At 42.4% G+C, this 19093-nt stretch overlaps 1 protein-coding gene across 1 annotated transcript; it reads left to right on the forward strand.

Moving 5' to 3' along the window:
* Positions 1 to 6183: 6183 nt before the first annotated feature.
* Positions 6184 to 12699, forward strand: STMP1 (short transmembrane mitochondrial protein 1). The gene is made up of 3 exons (XM_030479360.1): positions 6184 to 6368; positions 9827 to 9880; positions 12236 to 12699. The coding sequence occupies exons 1-3, from the start codon at positions 6354 to 6356 to the stop codon at positions 12314 to 12316; spliced, it is 150 nt and encodes a 49-aa protein (XP_030335220.1). The 5' UTR covers positions 6184 to 6353; the 3' UTR covers positions 12317 to 12699.
* The last annotated feature ends 6394 nt before the right edge of the window (positions 12700 to 19093 follow it).

The following is a 19093-nucleotide window of genomic DNA, read 5'->3' on the forward strand; positions in this document are numbered from 1 at the left end:
ACTAAAAGGATGGCACATGTTTTCCTAGTGCAGTTGTTTGTTACAGATGTCGGCTTCTTGCTGGCCATTTTTAGTCATGTGAAGAACTAACCCAAGCAGGCAAAAGGTTGTTTTTTTCAAGTAGGACCTGTTTTTCAGCTGTCCCCAAGGGGGAGGGGACAAGGACTGCCCTTTCCAGTCACAGCACAGATTTATGTCTTGTTATAGTATTATTTCACACTGCCTTAAAAAACATGCAGCTCATCTACACTTAAGAGAATAGTGAGTTCTTGAGTTCACCTCCCAAGCTTTTTTTGAGCTTGCTTTTCTGCAAGAGAGCCAGCTGTGATAGAGAAAGTCACACTGAGGAGTATGGACCGGAGACAGCAACAGCCATCCAATGCCATAAATACTCTCCTCACTCACACCCAGAAGACGCAGCTACACTTAAATCTCAGGTCCTCACTCAGGTGTTCTGCCAAACATTCTAATTATATTATTTTAATTATATCACATACATCTTCTTTTTATAGCTGTTCTGAAGGCACTGACTTTTCTTCCACAAAGATTGCTCAGCCAAGCTCCTTTATTTTCTTTCCCTCTTAGGAATAAGTGATTTCAACCTGGCTAGCAAGAACAAAGTAGTGCTCCAAGAGCAGCAGGGTGGGTTGCCCAGTGCATGGAGGGAGGAGACTGGGCGCTGAGGGTGGTAGTCCAGCAAGCCCTAGTGGGCAGAGATCTGGATGACCTGGCAGCTAGGCTGTGACAGTGATTAGGACAGCAGCAGCTTTGCTTTGGCAGAACTGAGGACTGGAGCACCAGCACAGCCTCAGACCTAAGCCACAGAGGCCCCGAGTGAGGTTTCTCCCAGCTCTGTCTCACAATCCAGAGGCGGCAGTAGAGACTGTAGAGCCTCGTGGTGCGCTCAGGGCCCTAACAGTAGCAAGCAGGCTTAAAGCAAGCAGGCTTAGCTATAAATAACATTTATTTCTTTCCTCATTTTCCTGCACATTTGATAGGACTTGGGTACTTAAAAAGCTCTAGTGCTGTTCTGAAAAGCGATTTCAGAAAATTGGTGTGCTGGTGATTGCTGTCATACTTATAAGTGGTGGGGCTATTTTCCTGCTGTCTGACATCTGATGTGATTGTGATGATTGTCTCTAAACCAGAATGTGAGGAGCAGAATCAAGAGCTCCCACAGCTGCATGCACAGTTACAGCTTGAAACTGCTAGCTAGATCTCCATGACTGGCACTCATGCCCTCTGCAGATCTGGTACGGAGAGGAATTCATTACATGTTTATTATCTGCTCATGAATTATGCCTTTCCGTGAATCACAGGAGAATTAAGGTCCTTTTCATACTACTGCCCTTGTCAGGCCATAGTCCAGCAGCTAGTGCTGAAAGGTACAATTGCTCAGTAATTTCTTGCTTGACTCAGGCTTCAGTGTTCTTGAATTCCTTGTCCTGGGGGCAACATCTCATTTGGCTCGGGGAGGAGTTGTTTAAAGAACATTTCTAGATCTTGTAGCTTCAGGGTAAAAGTTGGTGATGGCCCATTGCCACTGGGGCAGCAAACACTTGCAGGTTGTCTGAGGGCACTAGGAAGAGCTAAGCTGCTCTCTCTGCCCCCGACAAATCATTTACACACAGCTAGGCAGACTTAAGTGTGCAGCTAACATAAGGAAGACTTAACACTTTCACATACATTATGAGGAAAATGTGATTTCTTCTTCTTTTTCTTTTTTTTTTAATAAAGACATTTTTATAAAGTAAACGGCTTGACACTTTATTTTTACTGTTTACTTTTTTTTTTTTCTGTACAGAACTAGGCACAAATTATCTTTGAAACTATTAGTGCTCTGTGTATATGTTATACTTTAAAAGGGTCAGTATGAACCACAACTGTCACACAACTATCACAACTAACATAACTGTCACACAATTATCACTAAAGCAACTATCTCTTCTAGTCAGTAACCACATTTGAAAACTTGTCCTTAAACAACTTCAGACTTGCATGGCAAGTCAGTGATGCCTTCTGTTTTTCTGGAGAAAATATATGAGGCTATTTATCTGAGAACTCTGGAGGATCTTTGGGATAAAACATTTAAGAGGAGAGAGGAGGGAAAGGAAGTTATTTTGAAAAAGATCTTTTCAGCAAGTTTAAATTAACAATAAACTATGCTTCCACTGGAAAAGATTTGAGGAGATGCAAACTGAAAGGCTAATTAGTAGTTTTGGGGTTTTTTTCAGGTAAGCAATTATACTTTGTATATTTAAAGGTGGTAAGTTCTGATGAGTTTTTGATAAGCTGATTGCCCTGCAATTCTAATTTCTTATTTCATATTGTTCTATACATATTATGTGTATAATACATTCTGTATCTATTGTGTAAGACAAAAAAGTCCTGGATAATTAATTACAGCTCCTCAGAAACTCACAGATAATACAAAAGATATTTTACTAAGGCAAAGAAAAGAAAATGGGCAGAAAACAAAATCTAAGGATTAATCATAACAAAATGTAAACAAAGATTTTAATATGTGGTTTTCTGGCTCCATCTGGTGTTTATTTTACAGAATTTCTAGCCCAAGGAAATCACGTACAAAACTGCCTTGTCCTGGTATGTTCATACGTCAGCAAACATTGTAAAAAACAGGGTGAATTAAATATAATCCTATAAGAAAGGCATTCTCAGTTTCCATAGTTTGGAGTATATATATACCTGCACATGCATGTTAAAACCAATATTAAATCAACATGAATGCATTTTCAAATATGATTTAGCAATTGAGAATAATGTAGAATAGCCAGTACTTCCTGACAAACAAGCTTTCTGAATGCCTCATGGGCTTGACTATACTTGTAGAGCACCTGAATAATGCAGATAACATTGAGAAAGTCTTAACCAGCAGCAAATGTGCTCAAAATTATACCTTTTTTGTCCTTATTTCAGTTGGAAATATGAGTTGGTCTGGTTTGGTTGTTGCTTTTTTGGTGGGTTTTGTTTTGGTTTTATTTTATTTTATTTTATGTAGCTTACTCTTCAAGATTCTTGGTTACAAGGGACAATCGGTTTTCAAATATGTTCTTCATTATATGTATGGGTATTACTGTGGCATTTACAACTTCTCTGCACATAGTTACTGTTCAAAATTATCAGACTGTCTATATGTCTTGTCTGCAGGTGACTGAAGAACTCACTGCTTGACAATCAGCATTTCAGCTTTGGTTTTGACTGAATGCATGCAGTAGCTCCTGGAATCTCACTGGTGCTCCATGACTTTTACATTCTTCTTTACACCGCAGATGTCCACACTTCCGGATTCAGACCTGTTGTTTTCCCACACAGAAGACTCCATTTCCTAAAATGTGTGTGTGTGATGGCAAGGTGGAAGAGGATAAAGCAAAGATGATGTGTATCAGCTGTCAGTCTCACTGAGGCCCATTTTTTCTGGGGTAGTCAGCTGAGTGCAGCCAGCTCAGTATCACACAAGCTCAATGCACTCCCGTTTGGGCTGCTGCTCCTCATCCCATCCTTATTTTCCACATACTGTTACCAATCTCTGTCATAATAGCTGGTAGCTACAAGAGAAGCTGCAAGAGCTGCCTTAAAGAAAACCCAGGCAGCCTTGAGCCCCTGGTCTGAGAAGGATTATGACTTGTACCATTCTCCGGCAGGACAAGAGGGAATGAGAAAAGCAAAGCAAATGAAAAGCAACCATGTAACCAACCCACCCCCAAGCAAGCAAAACAAAATGGGTGCCATGTAGCACAATGGACTCCTTCCACCTCCTGAACATTGTCCAGAATAGCAATAGTGGTGCTGGGAGATGAGGAGTCTTGTCAGCCTCTTCTTCAAGATCAAATAAATGCACTCCAACCAAGTTACAGCCAATGCCCAGGCTGGAGTAAGTGCTGCCTGCTTATTGAGACTCTGGTCTAAGGTGAAAACATATCTGTGGGAGCTCAAAAAAAGAAGGGTTGTTTCTGTTTTGTTTTTTGTTTTGGTTTGGTTTTTTTTTTTCTTTTTCTCTTTCATTTTTCCCACCTATAAAAGCATGATAGCTGTATTTATAGCAGTCAGACAGAGTTCTTCCTTCCAATAACACATGCCATCCACCATACCCGCCCTCTAACTCAAAATGATTCAGTGTTGGCTGATGCAAATGGAATGGATTTACTTTAAAGGAAAAAATTATTTTTGGCTTCCCATTAAATGTCACAGAGGAAATTCATGGCATGTAGGAAAACAACTGTGTACAGTACTGTTGAGCCAAGAGTGTCTAACAGATGTTGCACTCATCACAGTTTAAGTACAACATTTTTAAAGAGCAGACAACAGGAAAAGTCTTGTCACCCTGCAGTGGTACTGTGGAGACATTATTAGTGAAAGCTTTGCTCCTTCTAATTTCTGACATGTGCATGGAGTCTGTAATACTACCTCCTGCACACATGTAGAAGGCCTCAGCATCAGGAAAACAGTTATTACCAGGCAATCTGTTCCTGTTTCCAGAATCAACCTCATTTCCAAGGCTCCTGGGAGAGCCATTCCAGAAGGCAAGGAATCCCAACCCTAGCTTTTGGGCCACATCCATCCAAACCTCTGCATGCCATTTCCACATGTCAGCTCTGGCCCAGGGCGGGAAGCTTGATGCAGGTGCTTTGTGATAGCCTGAAAGTCAGGGGAAAGTTGCCTCAAGTCCAGCTCCTTGCTACAGTATCACCAGGCCCAAGAGTTACTTACTATCTTTCTGTGCTTCCTTTCCTAAAATGAGTAAAAGATACTCCTTCACCTCTCAGGAAGGTACCTGCCCCAGAAAGGCAGGAAGCTATGTGTTTTCTACTAGACACAGTATTCGAGCTTTCTGGGAATGAAAGCTTAGTTTGGGTTAACTTGGTTTCAGGGTGGAGTTGCCTAATAGTTCCAAAATAGCCACATGGGTTTTTCTGGGGGTTTGGGTTTTGGTTGGTTGGTTGGTTTATGGGGTTTTTTGGTTTTTTTTTTTTTGGGGGGGGGGGTTTATTTGGTTTGGGGTTTTTTGTGGGGGGTTTTTTGAGGCGGGGGTGGTTTTTTTTGTTTGCTTTTATTTTTTTCTGGTCTTGGTTTTGGGGGGGGGCTTTTTTTTGTTGTTGTTGTTGGTTTTTTTGGGTTTATTTGTTGGTTTTTTTTTTTTTTTAATCTGAAATGGTATGTGAAAAAATTTTTAATACACTGCAATAAAGTCTCTGATCTCCTGCTGATTTTCAGCAGGAGAAATCTCCCTGATATTTACTGCCCAAATCTCGATTAATTAAGTGTAGTGACTAGGGATGAATCAGGTGGGAGGGTGCCTTGAGAAGTCCCTAGTCCAACCTCCTACTCAGGGAAGGATCAGCTCTGAGTTTAGAGCTGGTTGCTCCGAGTTTAACCCAGATGGGTCTTTCAAACCTCCAAAGGTGGAGATGGCACAATCTCTCTGGGCAGTCTGTGCCAATTGCTTGCCTGCCTGCCTCCTGTAAGTGACAAAACTGCCTGTTTTTAAATCCGGCCCAGTCCTCTCATTTAATTTTATTCCTGCTGTCTCTCATGCTCCCATTATGTACAACTATGAAGAGCATGTTTGACCAATACCCCCGTTGTAAGCCCTGGGACTTGCTGTTAGGACCCCCGCATGGCTGCGCAGATCCCACTCCTTCAGCTGTTCCTGGCAGGAAGGTCTCCAGCCCTGATCAGCTCTGGGGCCCTCTGCTGAACTCGCTGCAGTCTGTCCAAGTCTTTCCTACACTGGGCCCCCAAACCTGGCTATGGATATCCCAGATGTGGTCTAGTTAAGTACTGAGTAGGGAAGAGGTAACAAAACCAAATGAGAAAAAAACAGCCAACCAAACAAAACCCTTTCGATTGGCCTTTTCTGGCATGTGAGGCTGAGACTCCCCAAGCACTGAGGCAGGGGACACGCAAATCATACAGGATTTCACCCTCATCTAGATGTCCAGTTCCCCCAATCTTTTCCTGCGGGCCCCAGCCTGAAACCACCCGAGGTGCAAAACCTCGGACTCTCATTTAACAGCTCGGCACTCCCCCCCGGCAGCGGCAGGCTCCATGGCCGCCGCCAGACGCCTCCCTGTGCAGCGGCAGCGGCGCTTTAAAAGATGGCCCGCCGCCCTCTTTGCGCGGTTCCTTATCCCCGAGACCGGCGGGGAGCCGCCTCCCCAAGTGACACTCTTTTGGGGCCCTATCCCCGGGGCCTCCCAAGGAGCTCGGGCGGGCTGCGCTCGGCGCACCCCTCCCCGGGGCGGCGGCGGCGAGGGCGGGCCGGCACCCGGAAGAGGTGCCGCCACCTCCCGCCTGACTTTCCCAGCGAGCAGGGAGGCAGGCAGGCGGGCGCCATGCTGCAGTTCTTGGTAAGGCTCCGCGGTGCCGCCATTTCGCGGCGGGGCGGAGCGAGGCGGGCGGGGGCCGCTCCTCGACGGAGGGAGGAAATTGTTTGTGTGCGGTCACCGCCCGCACCCGCGGACGGCTCCGGGGAGACCCAGCGGGAGGGTGGGTGGGCGGCTTCCCCTCAGCTATGCTCCCCTGTCCGGGGTGCTGTCGGCGGCCTCTCCTTTCAGTACCAGGGTCCTCGGCGCTCCTGCCCGGTGGCGTGACTCGTCCCCGTGGCCCTGACGCCGCTTCAACTCGGCGGCTCAGGCGTTGGCTCTCCGGTAGCGCAGCATCCTTGTGCGTGCGGCTTCGGGCAGGTTAGCTCCTCCGGCTCCTTCAGACCTGCCCTGGAGCCGCCTCGTCCCGCTTTCGGTACCCGCCGGGCTTGTCCCCGCGCTCCGCAGAACGATGCCTTTAAACTGCTCTGGAAATGAAGTTCCTGCCTTGTTTTGGTTTGGTTTCGTTTTCCTCCAAGTCATGCCCTTAATTTGCACTGGAGATGCAGCAGCTTTTGCTTGCTCACGGTGATGCCCTCCTGCTGCTCAAATGTCTTGTATTAGCATATATACCTCCCTCCTGTGAGAGCGGGTTTTCAGTCCCTGTCATCCTGGGCACTCTGAGCAATTTGTCTGGAGATGAAGATTTTTATGTATAGAAGTTAAGGCAGAAGATTGTGTTCCGTTACTGCCTTTCATTAAATCCCCCTTAAGAATACCAGAATTAAAAGGCTGAATGTTTTTGTACTTTCCTCATTTTAATATTCATTTCTGTCTTTCCCCTAAACTATTCTGGGTGTCTCAAGTTAGGTGCCTGGCCACTGTTCCTTAAATACTAGATCAGTGCTGGTATTTTTACTGCCAAGTGTTGAAATAATTTACCTGACCAAAAAGCTGCTGGTTTCTCCTGTAGCAAAGCATAGAAACAACCTCATGGTTTTCATTCTGGTGATGTGAGGGATGCTTTAGTGTTTTAGTTGTGTTCAGATATGTCTCAGTAAGTGCGAACAATAAGGGATATATTCTCTCATCTTTTGTTGGGGGAAGAGTAATTTAGTTACTAAATAATTATTTTCACACTGGGTTCATACCAAGTCTTGATACAGAGCAAGAAGAGATGGCCTACTGTAAGCTGGGGGAGTCTTGCATGTTTTTATGAAATGAATAAGTAAGGCCTATTTCTCACCTTCGTAATAACATGTATGAAAGCCTCAGTTATTTCTGTAGCCGTTTATAGTCTCTCTCCACTCCGATGGAGAGAAACCCAAGTTTCTGTGTTTACCAATTCTACTGCTTGCTGCTTTTTTCTTTTTTATTTTTTTTTCTAAATAAAAATATCTTACTAATTTTGAGTTCCTCATTAGCACCTGAAAGTTAGAAAAATATATACTAATTCTGAGTTTCTCTCCCCTTTGGGTGTAGATTGGGTGTTGAGCTCTTTTTGTGGCTGCAGCAGGGAGATAAAGAGATAATCTTGCAAACCTTAGAGTTTTGCTATCCAGAGTTAAGCATTAAATAAACATTTGTTTAAAATGCAACTTGAAATGCTGGGCAGAAACAGAAAGACCCTGAACTCTCATCAGCCCTGTGGTCCTTAGTTAACATGCACATTTTAATTGGCTGTATCTTTTGCTTTCCACATAATTGAAGTCTGAATAGTGGGGGTTTTTGGGTTTGGTTTTTTTTTTTTTTCCTCTGAATTGTCAACAACTAAAGTAAATGTGAGTGGATTGCTCTTGAATGCAGTGCTAGACTTTTCAGTAAAGGAGTACTGATCTCAGTACTGTCTGTACCAAATAAGCAGAATATGATAGTTGTCCCTTCTTTGGGAGTCTTCTAGGGTGAAAGCCTAGAAAACTGCTAATAAACAAGGACCTGGCTTGTGTTTTCAAGTGAGTTCTCAGGCACAGAAAATTGTCCTCTGCTAGAATGATGCTCCATCTAGTTTATGTCAGTGCCATATTTGTTAATATCTCCCAGAGTACTACTTTAACTGGTAATTGAAACTACAAGAGCAAATGACCAGTGCAGTACCCATGAAAAGAACTCTACTTTTTCTTAAATTGTTAAAGTTAAGCTCCTTAAAAAGCAATAATAAACAAAGAATAAGACCAAAAATGTATTTAAGAAAATACTGAAGTAACTTGCAGTCATTTGGCAGTTGTCAACCAGTTTTAGTTTTCTGTAGCTAGGTTTTCACCAGTTATGCTTATGGAGTCTGAATCACTGAAAAGATGATCTGTACTGTATCCTGCTTTGGGCATGGAAAAAATGTCTAGTTAGGATGTGATGGCAAAGTTGTTGTTGTGGACAGTGGTTTTATGTTTCTTAAAATAGTCTTATTTTGACAGTAGTGACCATGAGCAATAACAAATTTTCTTAAACAGAACTGGCTTCAGCTGTTACACAGTGATTTGTCTACTGTCAGTGAATGAAGGCACAGTATTAGTAGTGTCTCCTTCCAAAATAGCTTTCATAGTATAGGACATACTTATTATGAAATGTAACAATAAAAATGAAATCTAGGATCTTGTGGAGCTGCTGAATTAAAATCTCATCACCTGTCTTTGAAGAAAATAATTTCTTCTACTCCAGAAGTGTTGTTACACTTGAGGATTTTCCTCATTGGACCAGGAACTGTGCTTGTTTTGCTCTCACTCTCCTTCCAGGGTGTATTTTCATAGACATTTTCGTAGACACTCTTCAGCAACTACAGGTCGGCACAGTTGTCAAAAGAGGTTGTGCTCTGCTTCCAACCAGCAGTGCTTTCCTGCGTTAGGGAAGGCCCTTGATCAGAGTGGATTTAGCTGAAAACTAATCTCTTGAGGTCAAGGAGGTCTGGAAAGTGCACAGTTGTCAGTTGTTGCAGAAGAGAAGTAGCATCAGTTTACATCAGTTTAAGTTGATGGAGAAGCTCTACTATTAAAACTTTTAAGGTGAGACTGGGGTCTTTTTGCAGTCAGAGCTTCTGGCATTCAAGCTTGTGAACCTTTTTTCTTTGTATATTACTGTGTTATGTCTTTGTAAATGTATGTCCCTGTCCAACACCGAGCATTTTTTTAGTATATCCAGGCATGGACCAAGAGCTCTGTGTTATGTAGGTCCCTGCTGCTGTCTCTCCCATTTTTATGGAAGTTACTGCCTTTGCGGGTGTGCAGAGAATTTTACAAAGATGATCATAGCCTGACCCAAGTAGTCTTGGGGATGTGTATTGAAAACACAACGATGCTGTGTTTTGGAAATTATGGCAAGGTTTTCCTGGTGAGGAGGATGGGTAAAATTGCACCCCTCTAGAAGAAAGGTAAGAAATTCAGTAGGAGTGGAATTGAAGCCCTTCAGTCTTTACATGACTTGCAATATTCCTGTTTATTTTTAAAATTTTAACCAATATGCTTTTGATGGAAGGATGTTAACTGTTATTTTTTCCCTTTCTTCCTTTATAGCTTGGTTTTACTCTTGGCAATGTGGTTGGGATGTATCTGGCTCAGAACTATGATGTGAGTATCCTCGTAGTTTCAAAGTTAATCCTATTCTGAACCTAAAATATGAGTCTGTTTTCTCTCAATCAGAACTGAATCAGTCTTTATTTAGATGGTTTATTTTATTTAAACGGACTGCAGATCTTGCTGACTTTAGTTACAGATGAACTCGAATGTAAATTGAACCAACACACCTACCTCTGACATCTCCGTGATAAAGTAATGCTTAAAACCTTAACTGGTATTGGGGCCCTAGAGCACAGGTATGGTAAACAGGTCTCTACATAGGTAGAGATAGAAAAACAGAAAAAGTTTAGCAGCTGCTCATGGGTTGTACAGGCACTAAAATACCAGTTTCCTGACTCTGATAGCCTGTCTGCTTACAGTGTTATCCACTCAGTACACCTGTTTGTTATTTAAAAATCCTTCAGAACATCTGAAATTTCCCTCTTCTGTACCAATAATGAAAATAAGGTTGTCAGCTTTTTTTTTTTTTTGTAAATTCAGCACCTGCTCCTCCTTCAGTGTATTGACCTTCAATCTTTATTTCCTTTTCTCACAACGACAATGAGAAAAGAAAGAAAATGAACTTTCTTTCCTCAGTTCTCACATCAGTGGAGATTTTTCACTGTGACAGTTAGAGCAGAAGATTTAGAACTGAGTCTTCAATACAAGCTTTTAATTTCTGCAGAGTCAGCAGAATTCCTTGTAACAGCAGTGCCGCTTAGCTGTTTACAGACTAGAGGAGTTAATGAAATTTAACATAATTATTTTCCTTTCTTATGCAATCTGTATTAACCTTTAAAAAAACAAACAAACAAAAACGCCAAAGCTGTTGAGGCTCAAATCTCTGACGTTTATGTTTTTATGTTTTGCTTTCATCTCACCTTCAGTATTGAAGTAATCTTGTTTGCAGAATTCTTTTTTTTTTTTTGCTCCATGCTCATGCACATATTTTTGGGATGTTTCCTGTCCAGTCACTTCGGTAAGAGTACTCATAAAAGGCTGGTTTATATATGTTTTACAGTGTTATGAAAATGTAGTCATAAGAACATATTTGAGTGTATCAATATGTATTGTAAGCATGGCATAGTGCTTTTCTCGCAGCACTAAGTAAGTATTGCCACAAGAGGGGGCCTTATGCTTTTGATTTGCAGAAAATGGTTCCCTGAGAATGTTAACACTGACTTGCAGGATGAACATGGCAATTTTACTGCTGGTATTGAAGATGATTGTTTTAGATGACATGTAAGATAAACCTGTCATACTGAGGTCCTAATTCTGCAGCTGTATGCGGATGTGCTTAGTTATAAGCGCATGGAGGGTTCTGCTAACAGCAGTGGAGCTCTCTTGGTTTAGCTTAAATGTCAGGTGTGGTACAGGTGGAGTTGTTAATTTAACAGCTTAACTTTGAAAGGGAAAGCAAGAGAGAAACTAATGATATTACCCATACTATCAGCCTCTAACCATCCAATGAGAATTGCAGTCTGCTTGGCCAGGTTATATATGAAGTAAAAGCACTCCCTCTCCCTCCTCCCCCCCCCCAGCTATCAGTGGGAACTTTGCTTTACTTTCATTTTAATTAGCTTGTAAAAGCCTGTGTTGTCAATTCGCAGTTTTAGATCGAATCATGAGATAATCTATTCCTTGCCTTTAAAAGTTGCTGCTTTTTTTTTTAATTATTAAAGTTGTCAAAATTTACTGTTAGATTATTTTATCAAAATGCTCTTATTTGCAAGACAAAGCTGAAGTTTTGAAGTTCACAAGTGGTAAATTGAATTTTCACTCAAGTGTGAGACTGCAAGAAGTTACCAGTTTGCAATGCAATAAAATTCTCCAATGAGGAATTTTGGTTCCCGTGAGGTGCACATGGGGAAGTATTTCTTCATAAATTTCTTGAACATATTTGCTGTTCTTGAACATCTCTTTTCTCTTGGTTTGTGACCAGTACAGTGCAATCTAAAAATCATTATTAAAGTCTATGCATCAGTGTCTAAATCTGATTATTATTGGCAGTTTGTCCTTTCAGTGAGGAAGCCACGCTGGTCTTACTAATTTTACTGCAAAAAATGATCTTGTTTCTTCCCTTCTGTTCCCATCAGCACTGGCTGAATCTTAGTCTTAACAATCTAAAATATTTCCTGAAGCCTCGTGTGAGGTACTTTCTGCTGCTGTTTGCTTGATGTTGCTTTGTTTTTAACCTGTGTGCAAGGTAGCAGATCCTGGAAGCAAGTATCTTTTAGAAACCAATTTAAACTTAGAAATAGAATTTCTTGCTGTCTTTATGGTATTGTCTTTCCTGCTGAGGCGCATATAGCTTTGGGATTATTTGTTAATTTGTGTGGGGTTGGTTTGTTTGTTTTGTCTTTAAAGATTCCAAACATTGCAAAGAAGCTTGAAGATTTTAAGAAGGATGTGGAAGCCAAGAAGAAACCTCCCAGTGACAAGTCCTAACAGCAATATTACCCAGGTCACTTCTGTGCACACATCAAGTTTGCAATTTACCTTTGAGGCAACAAAGATCAAGTAAAGGGCTGGCATGGGAGGTTCCTCCACTTCTTGTCTTCTAGAACTGGATTGTCCTTCTTTTGAAAAGAGCAGCCGTGAACTTTTCCTGGGACTGATTTTCAAGGGTTTCAGAATCTGGATTTCCAGCTGATATGTGACTGGATAAGATAATTTGTATTTTTTGTTATTGCTTTTCCTAATATTTTGTAACCTGTTTTTACCTGATCCACCTGGAGTCCTGTTAGTCCTCTTACTGTGTGTACCTCACACTTTGTAGTGCCCTAATTCTTGGAACATTGCAAGAGAAATTAAATTCATCATGAAGTAACTTTCAGGGTTTCTTGTCATTTGTTGTGAGCAGCAGAAATTCACTGTTCTCAAGATCTGCATTCTATTATTAGAGATGGGAAAGTTCGTTTGTCAAAATTTAACCTGGGGGGGTGGAAGCTCCTGCTTTTTCTATTAATGTTAAATGATCACATCCAGCAGTGTAGACTTTGCACAAACGTGACTGATTTAAAAAAATCTAAAAGGCCATCAACTTTAACCTACGTTTCAAATTCATTGCTTCAGATACCTAGGAGCAAGTTTCTCACTTAACATGGGTACTGTGAACTTCTGCACATTCAAAATGCCTATGTAGATAGCTGGAATTGCCAGCTAAAATGTGCAGTCTTAGATGAAGCAGTCCAGATGTGTTTCACCGGGGCTAAGAAGAGGGGAAGGACCGCCTCCTCCTCCAACCTGTGGAGGATGCTCTGCCTAATGCAGCTCAGGGTGCTGTTGGCCTTCTTCGCCTCAAAGGGCACACTGCTGACTCATATTCAACTTGTCTATGAGGACCCCCAGGTCCTTTTCTACAAAGCTGCTTTCCAGCTAGTCAACACCAGCTTGTACTGGTGTGGAGGATTATTCCTCCTTAAATATGGGACTTCGCATTCTCTGGCCTATGATGTCCCTCTGAATGACAACATGGCCATCTTGTGCACCAACTGCTCCTCCCAATTTTGTACTATATACAAACTTGCCAGGGGTGCACTCTGCTCTATTGTTCAGGCCATTAATAGATATGCCAGTGTTCATTAATTCCATATTGACCCTGGTATTTTTCCCTGGGTACACCACTGGAGACTGGCTCCAGCTAGACCCTGTGGTGCTGACCACAACCCTTCAAGCCCGGCCCTTCAGCCAGATTTCGATCCACCTTACCGTTCAGTTATCTAGTCCATGCTTCCTCAATTTGCTGGGGAAGGCCTTGTCAAAAGCCTTGCCAAACAACATCAGTTGCTCTCCCGTCATCCACCAAACTAGTAGTTCTGTCGTACAATTGCCAGGCTGGTCAGGCATCGTATCCCCTTCGTAAATTCATGCTGATTACTCCCAATCCCTTTCTTGTATTTATTATATTTGGAACCAGCTTCCAGGAGGATTTGTTCCATCACCTTCCCAAGGATTGAACTGTGACTGACCAGCCTGTAGTTCCCATAGTTTTCCTTCTGGAAGACAGAAGTGACATTTGCTTGCTTTTAGTCCACTGGGGGCTCCCTGGGTCAACATAACCTTGCAAAGAAATAGAGAGTGGCCTCAAAATAACATCAGCCAACTCGCTCAATATTTCTTTAGGTTCTCCTTTCAGTTCATGTGCCTATAGAGGCACTTCTTGTTACAAAATCAGGAGCCAAGGGTGATCTTGCAGCCGGTGTCCTCACCAGTGGGGAATCACTGCCCCACAGGTCTACACACAGCAGTAAGCACCAGTGGCTGGTAGTGGTGTCCATTGTAAGCCCTGGGTACAGCAAGGGGGTGAACCAGTCCTAAGATCCATCTCAAGAAGCCTGTTAAGCAAAAGGAGATGGAGTCAGAGAGTTGACTGGAGACGAGACTACAGTGCAGGCTCAGCAACCATCCAAAAGATGAGGCCAAAGGAACAAAGGAGATGGGAGCTCCATATCTGTGCTTAAGGGGGGCTCTGGACTGAAGGTAAGAAGGGATGAATGGGAGTCTCAGGAATGGCCGACCAGAGCAATAAAGGCACTGAGGGCCCTTGCATTGCCTTGCTTAAACCCATAAGACTCAAAAAACCCAGTGGTACAATTAAATGGCACAGAATCAATAAATTAAAGCTAAAGGAAATATATTGTTCAAGTACAGTTAAAGCTCCACCAACATCAATGACACATATTCAGTGTAACATGGATTTGTCATTCCACTGTCTTCACAGGATGCAGTCAAAGGAATTGTGGGGCATAGACACTCCTTGAAAATGTCCAACTCCGCTCTGTATGCCAGGGCTTTTGCCATGGCTTTTACCAGAGCCTTACCAGGGCTTTTTTTCAGGGCGGGTGTACCTGCCACACCATCCACCCTGCAACCAGTCAGGAGTTGAGCAGTTTCCTTGGCGTGGTAGTACAGTCACCTCTTGCCTCCAAAGTTAAAAGGGAGTGCAGTCTCAGTGAGTCTTAATGTTCACTGTGGATCATTAGTTCTCTGCTGTTTTACTGATCTTACCATCGCATGCTTAATACAACTTAGCATAATACAAACTTTGGAAAATGGACAAAACAGTCACCTATCAACAGGTGCTGCTGTCTCCAGTAGAGGCATCATGGTGTCTCCATGTCCTGCTCTGTGTGTGTCATGCAACCAAAAAACTGAGGCTGACTGAAATCTTGTTCAAACCCTAAGAAAGCACCACCAACATCAACCACAGCTTCCGCATGTCATAGGGATTTCTCAGTAAGCTGATGATTCTTAAACTGGATGAACAATGATCCAGAATGCACACTCACTCAGCTAAAGAGGGAGGGCTCTCCATGTCCAGGAGTTACCTTGGACGGCATCCCGACCCAAGGGAGAGTCCCTGACTGCAGGCCCGCTGCTCTGAGGAGGAGGACTGACCCTAAACGGCTCTCTGGAGTGGCTCCATTTATATCCTGGTCGAAACTAATCTGTGGTCACATCTGGTCATGTAGACCCCATGGGCTCAGGACCTGACTTCCTCGCCCTGTACCTGCTGACCACCACCATGCGGGTGGGACAAGAGCTGCACAGGCGGGGAGATTTCCTGGGCTCTCTTCCCTGGTGGGAAGCTTTTTCCAGGGCTTTGTTTTGTCTGGTCTTTGTTTTGTCTTTGTCAGGTCTTTATTTTGTCTTTGTCTGGTCTTTGTGAGGACTTTGGACAGGTCTTTGTCAGGGTTTTTGTCAGGGCTGATGTACCTGCCACAGATACCTCCAGCCACCTTCTTTATAAATTGGTTATGCTTCAGAGGAATTACTGAAGGACAGGGAAGAGTTTAATGAAGCCAACACTTTATGTTTTTACATTAGGTAGCATCATCTACATCAGAAATTTTTATTATTACTTCAGGTAAAGATGCATGCTCCAGTTAATGTAGATTATCACTGTTCACGGTGATTTCTAAGATATAGCTGATCTGGCAGCACAGGACATTTCTCAGTGGTGATGCTGTGGGGAGTTGTGGTATCACTCAAAACATTTATTGCCATTACGAAGGCAGAATTTTTCCACTATGATTCTTCTTTGTGGTTCTGCTTTGTCCTGTGGTGCTGGCAGTTGTGTGCACCGACAGCTGTTATGACTCCTTTATGTGTGCTTTCTTGGAGAGATTTGTTATACCTGCAGAGCATCTGGAAACATGCTTTGAAGGGCCCAGACTACTGGCAGCCCAGATTACAGGTGGCATTTAGATTGCTGATGAAATTGAAATGTTGCAAAGGAACAAATCAGAATTTTCAGAATTAATAAAGAGTTGATTTCATAAACCTAGATTATATCTGCATTTGCAGAAATTGGTATTCATATGTAAAAATCAATATCTGCTGTATGTGGTGCAGAATTGTTTTGAATATTAGGAACTTATGGTGGATATTGGAATGCATACATTACTGGTAAACACCATAGAGAAATTTCCTGTATAGCTCTTTTTATTTTTGCCTCAGATGGACAAGAAAGAGATACTTAGTTCTATTTGTTACACTTCTCCGGGGTACACGCTAACATTTACTTTACAATGTCCCAAGCCAAGGTAATTTTTATTGAATTTGTACTGAGATAAAATGGCTATGGACGTTATTTGCTTTTTCGCCTGACTCATACATTAATCATAGATGTTCAAAATTATTTTCTTGAAAAATAAAACAAATTTCATAAATTGCGTTCAGAATAGATGTTCCTGCTAAAGTTGATTCTGGCTTTAGTCTTTAATACATCTGGAAAATACCTAAATAACCAATTCCTGTAAATCACTGGCTCAAACCATAACTATGCTAGTAACTTTCCAACCCTGTGATCCCAAATGCTGGAGTGGAACATAACTTGGTTTTCTGTGTGGAAACAGAGATTCTGCAACCTTTCATCACACTGATCAGAACCCTTCTCTGTCAACTGCATCTTTGGGTTCAAAGGTGCAAGACAAGTAGTAAGATACTAATCAGCATATGAAAAAAATCTAAGGACCTGTTTTAAATTCTGTTATTCACATTTTCTGCAAACCAGAGAGATTTGAGCAACCTGTGTACAAGTGTTAAGTATAGCTACCATGCCATGCTCTTTTTCTCTGCGAATAAAACATTACTCTGTCATCTACAGAATGAAGAATTGCTTAGTACAAATCACCTTTGTTTGCTTCAGTTAAATTGTTCAGGTTTTATATCACGGTGGAAAAAATATATATGTAGCCATAATAGGATTCTAGTAAAAGGTAAGATAAAACTGTAAGCTAAAATAACATACTGCTACTAGTTATTATAATTTTTGAATAGGAATCTTAAATTCTGTGCTGAAAGCAGAACCTTTGTTTTTAGGATATGATGTGTATGCTGAATATTGAAATCATCTGGAAATCACTTAATTTGCAATCAGATTATCTCCCCTCTGAAGAAAATACTTCAGCTTTGGTTATTGATAAAGAGAAATCTGAAGCTGAATGACAGTATGTTATAAATTACCAATGAAAATTTCCCACTTCTTTATCCACTTGCCATTTATTTTAATTAAATTTAAAAAAAAAAAAAAAAAAGCAGCAATCAGCACCCATTGCTGTCACAGTAGGAGCCATGCAGCTTTGCCTAACCCTAAGCTGCTTGTTCATCTACTGCTATTTTCCTTTGTGATACTAAGATTATGCCACTAAATACATCCTCTGTACTCTCTTATGTCGTGAAATGAAGGGTATTACACATGTATGTCCAACGACAGATTCTGGCTGCGGTGCACGTACTGACTGATCTGATATGGAAAAAGGGCCAGTACAGTGCACTGCCTTCCTGTCTCACCATGTCCTGGTGAGACATGGCAGTGAGAAGTGCCATGTTGACATGAAAGTGTGCTGAGAGCACTAAAAGAGGAAGAAAGCTGCTGGGGAAACTCTTTGCCCCAGTCCACTCCAAATTTCTCTGCCCCAATCTTGTGAGACACAAACTATGCCAGAGACTCATGAATATGTTTCTGAAGAAATGTTGCTCGAGATGTGCAACACAGCACCCAGCACCAAGCCCAGAGAAGTTGTGGCTGCCCCGGCAGTGTTCAAGGCCAGGTTGGACAGGGCTTTGAGCAACCTGGTCTAGTGGATGGTGTCCCTGCCCATGGCAGTGGGTTTGAAACTAGATGATCTTTAACGTGCCTTCCAACCCAAACCACTCTAGGCTTCTATGATTTATCTAGTGCTATTGGTGTTATTACTGAAGAGTGCTGGTGGCCACCCTGTTTGATTTTTGAGTAATCCTAGATCTCCCTAAAACTGATTGGCTTACCAGCTGCGGATCTCTTGGAAATCGTGTGTTCATATCCCCTGGGAAAGCTGTGGGATAACAAGGCCTGGTGGGATCTGAGCTGAACAATAATATTAGGATGGTGGAGAGTGATTTGTTGTTGAGCAGATAAGCAATTTGAAGATGGCGGTGGGTGAAGTATGAAGTGAAAAGGAGTAGAAGAGAGGGAGCAGTAAAAGGCATAGAGCAGCTAAAGCCTGAGGAAGAGAGCAAGCCAAAAGAGAGTTTCTTGTCAGGAGGAGAATGGTTGAGAGTACTTTTGGGGACTATGAACAAAGATATGCCCTGTTTGTTTGTGTGGACAGCACCCTTGGTATTGCAGACATTCCCACCCACTGAAGTGCTTGTTCCTGGAGAAAGTTTTCCATGTTGGTGGACAGGTATTGCAGCTTCTCCTGCTTCAGCAGCTTTGGTACTGGGTGCAGCTTGCTGGGGGACTGCAGCTTGTTTTGGGAGGCCGATCAGGACGCTTCTGCTTTGGGCACCACGTCGGCGTCTGTGCCCAGCAGCAGCTGCTTGCTGGGAAGCAGGAAGACACCCAGGGAGGGGAACCAGAGAGGTGTGGAGGATCTGAATCCCAAAGGCAGGTGTGAGCTTTGTATGCGAGGGTGTAGCAAAGCAGCAGGCTCAGGATAGGGGGAACACAGGAAGAGGTGAGGTCTGGTGTCATAGATTAGGAGGGCATGGAGATGCACTGAACCATTGATTCACTGAAACACTTTGTTTTTCAAAACCAAATTTGCGGGAACTATTATGAGTTACAATTGTTTTGCTAAAGGATGTTGTCTCCTTCTTTTGGTACAAGGGCTAAGACACACTTTTGTGATTTTACCATTTTTCTTCCCTGTCTGTCAACCTATGACCTTTTACTGTATCTGTTTATTTCCAAGACAAGTATGTGGGATCCCTCTGTTTTGACATAAGCAGTAAACC

The sequence above is a fragment of the Strigops habroptila genome, chromosome 3, assembly GCF_004027225.2.
Source record: "Strigops habroptila isolate Jane chromosome 3, bStrHab1.2.pri, whole genome shotgun sequence".
Lineage (NCBI taxonomy): Eukaryota > Metazoa > Chordata > Aves > Psittaciformes > Psittacidae > Strigops > Strigops habroptila.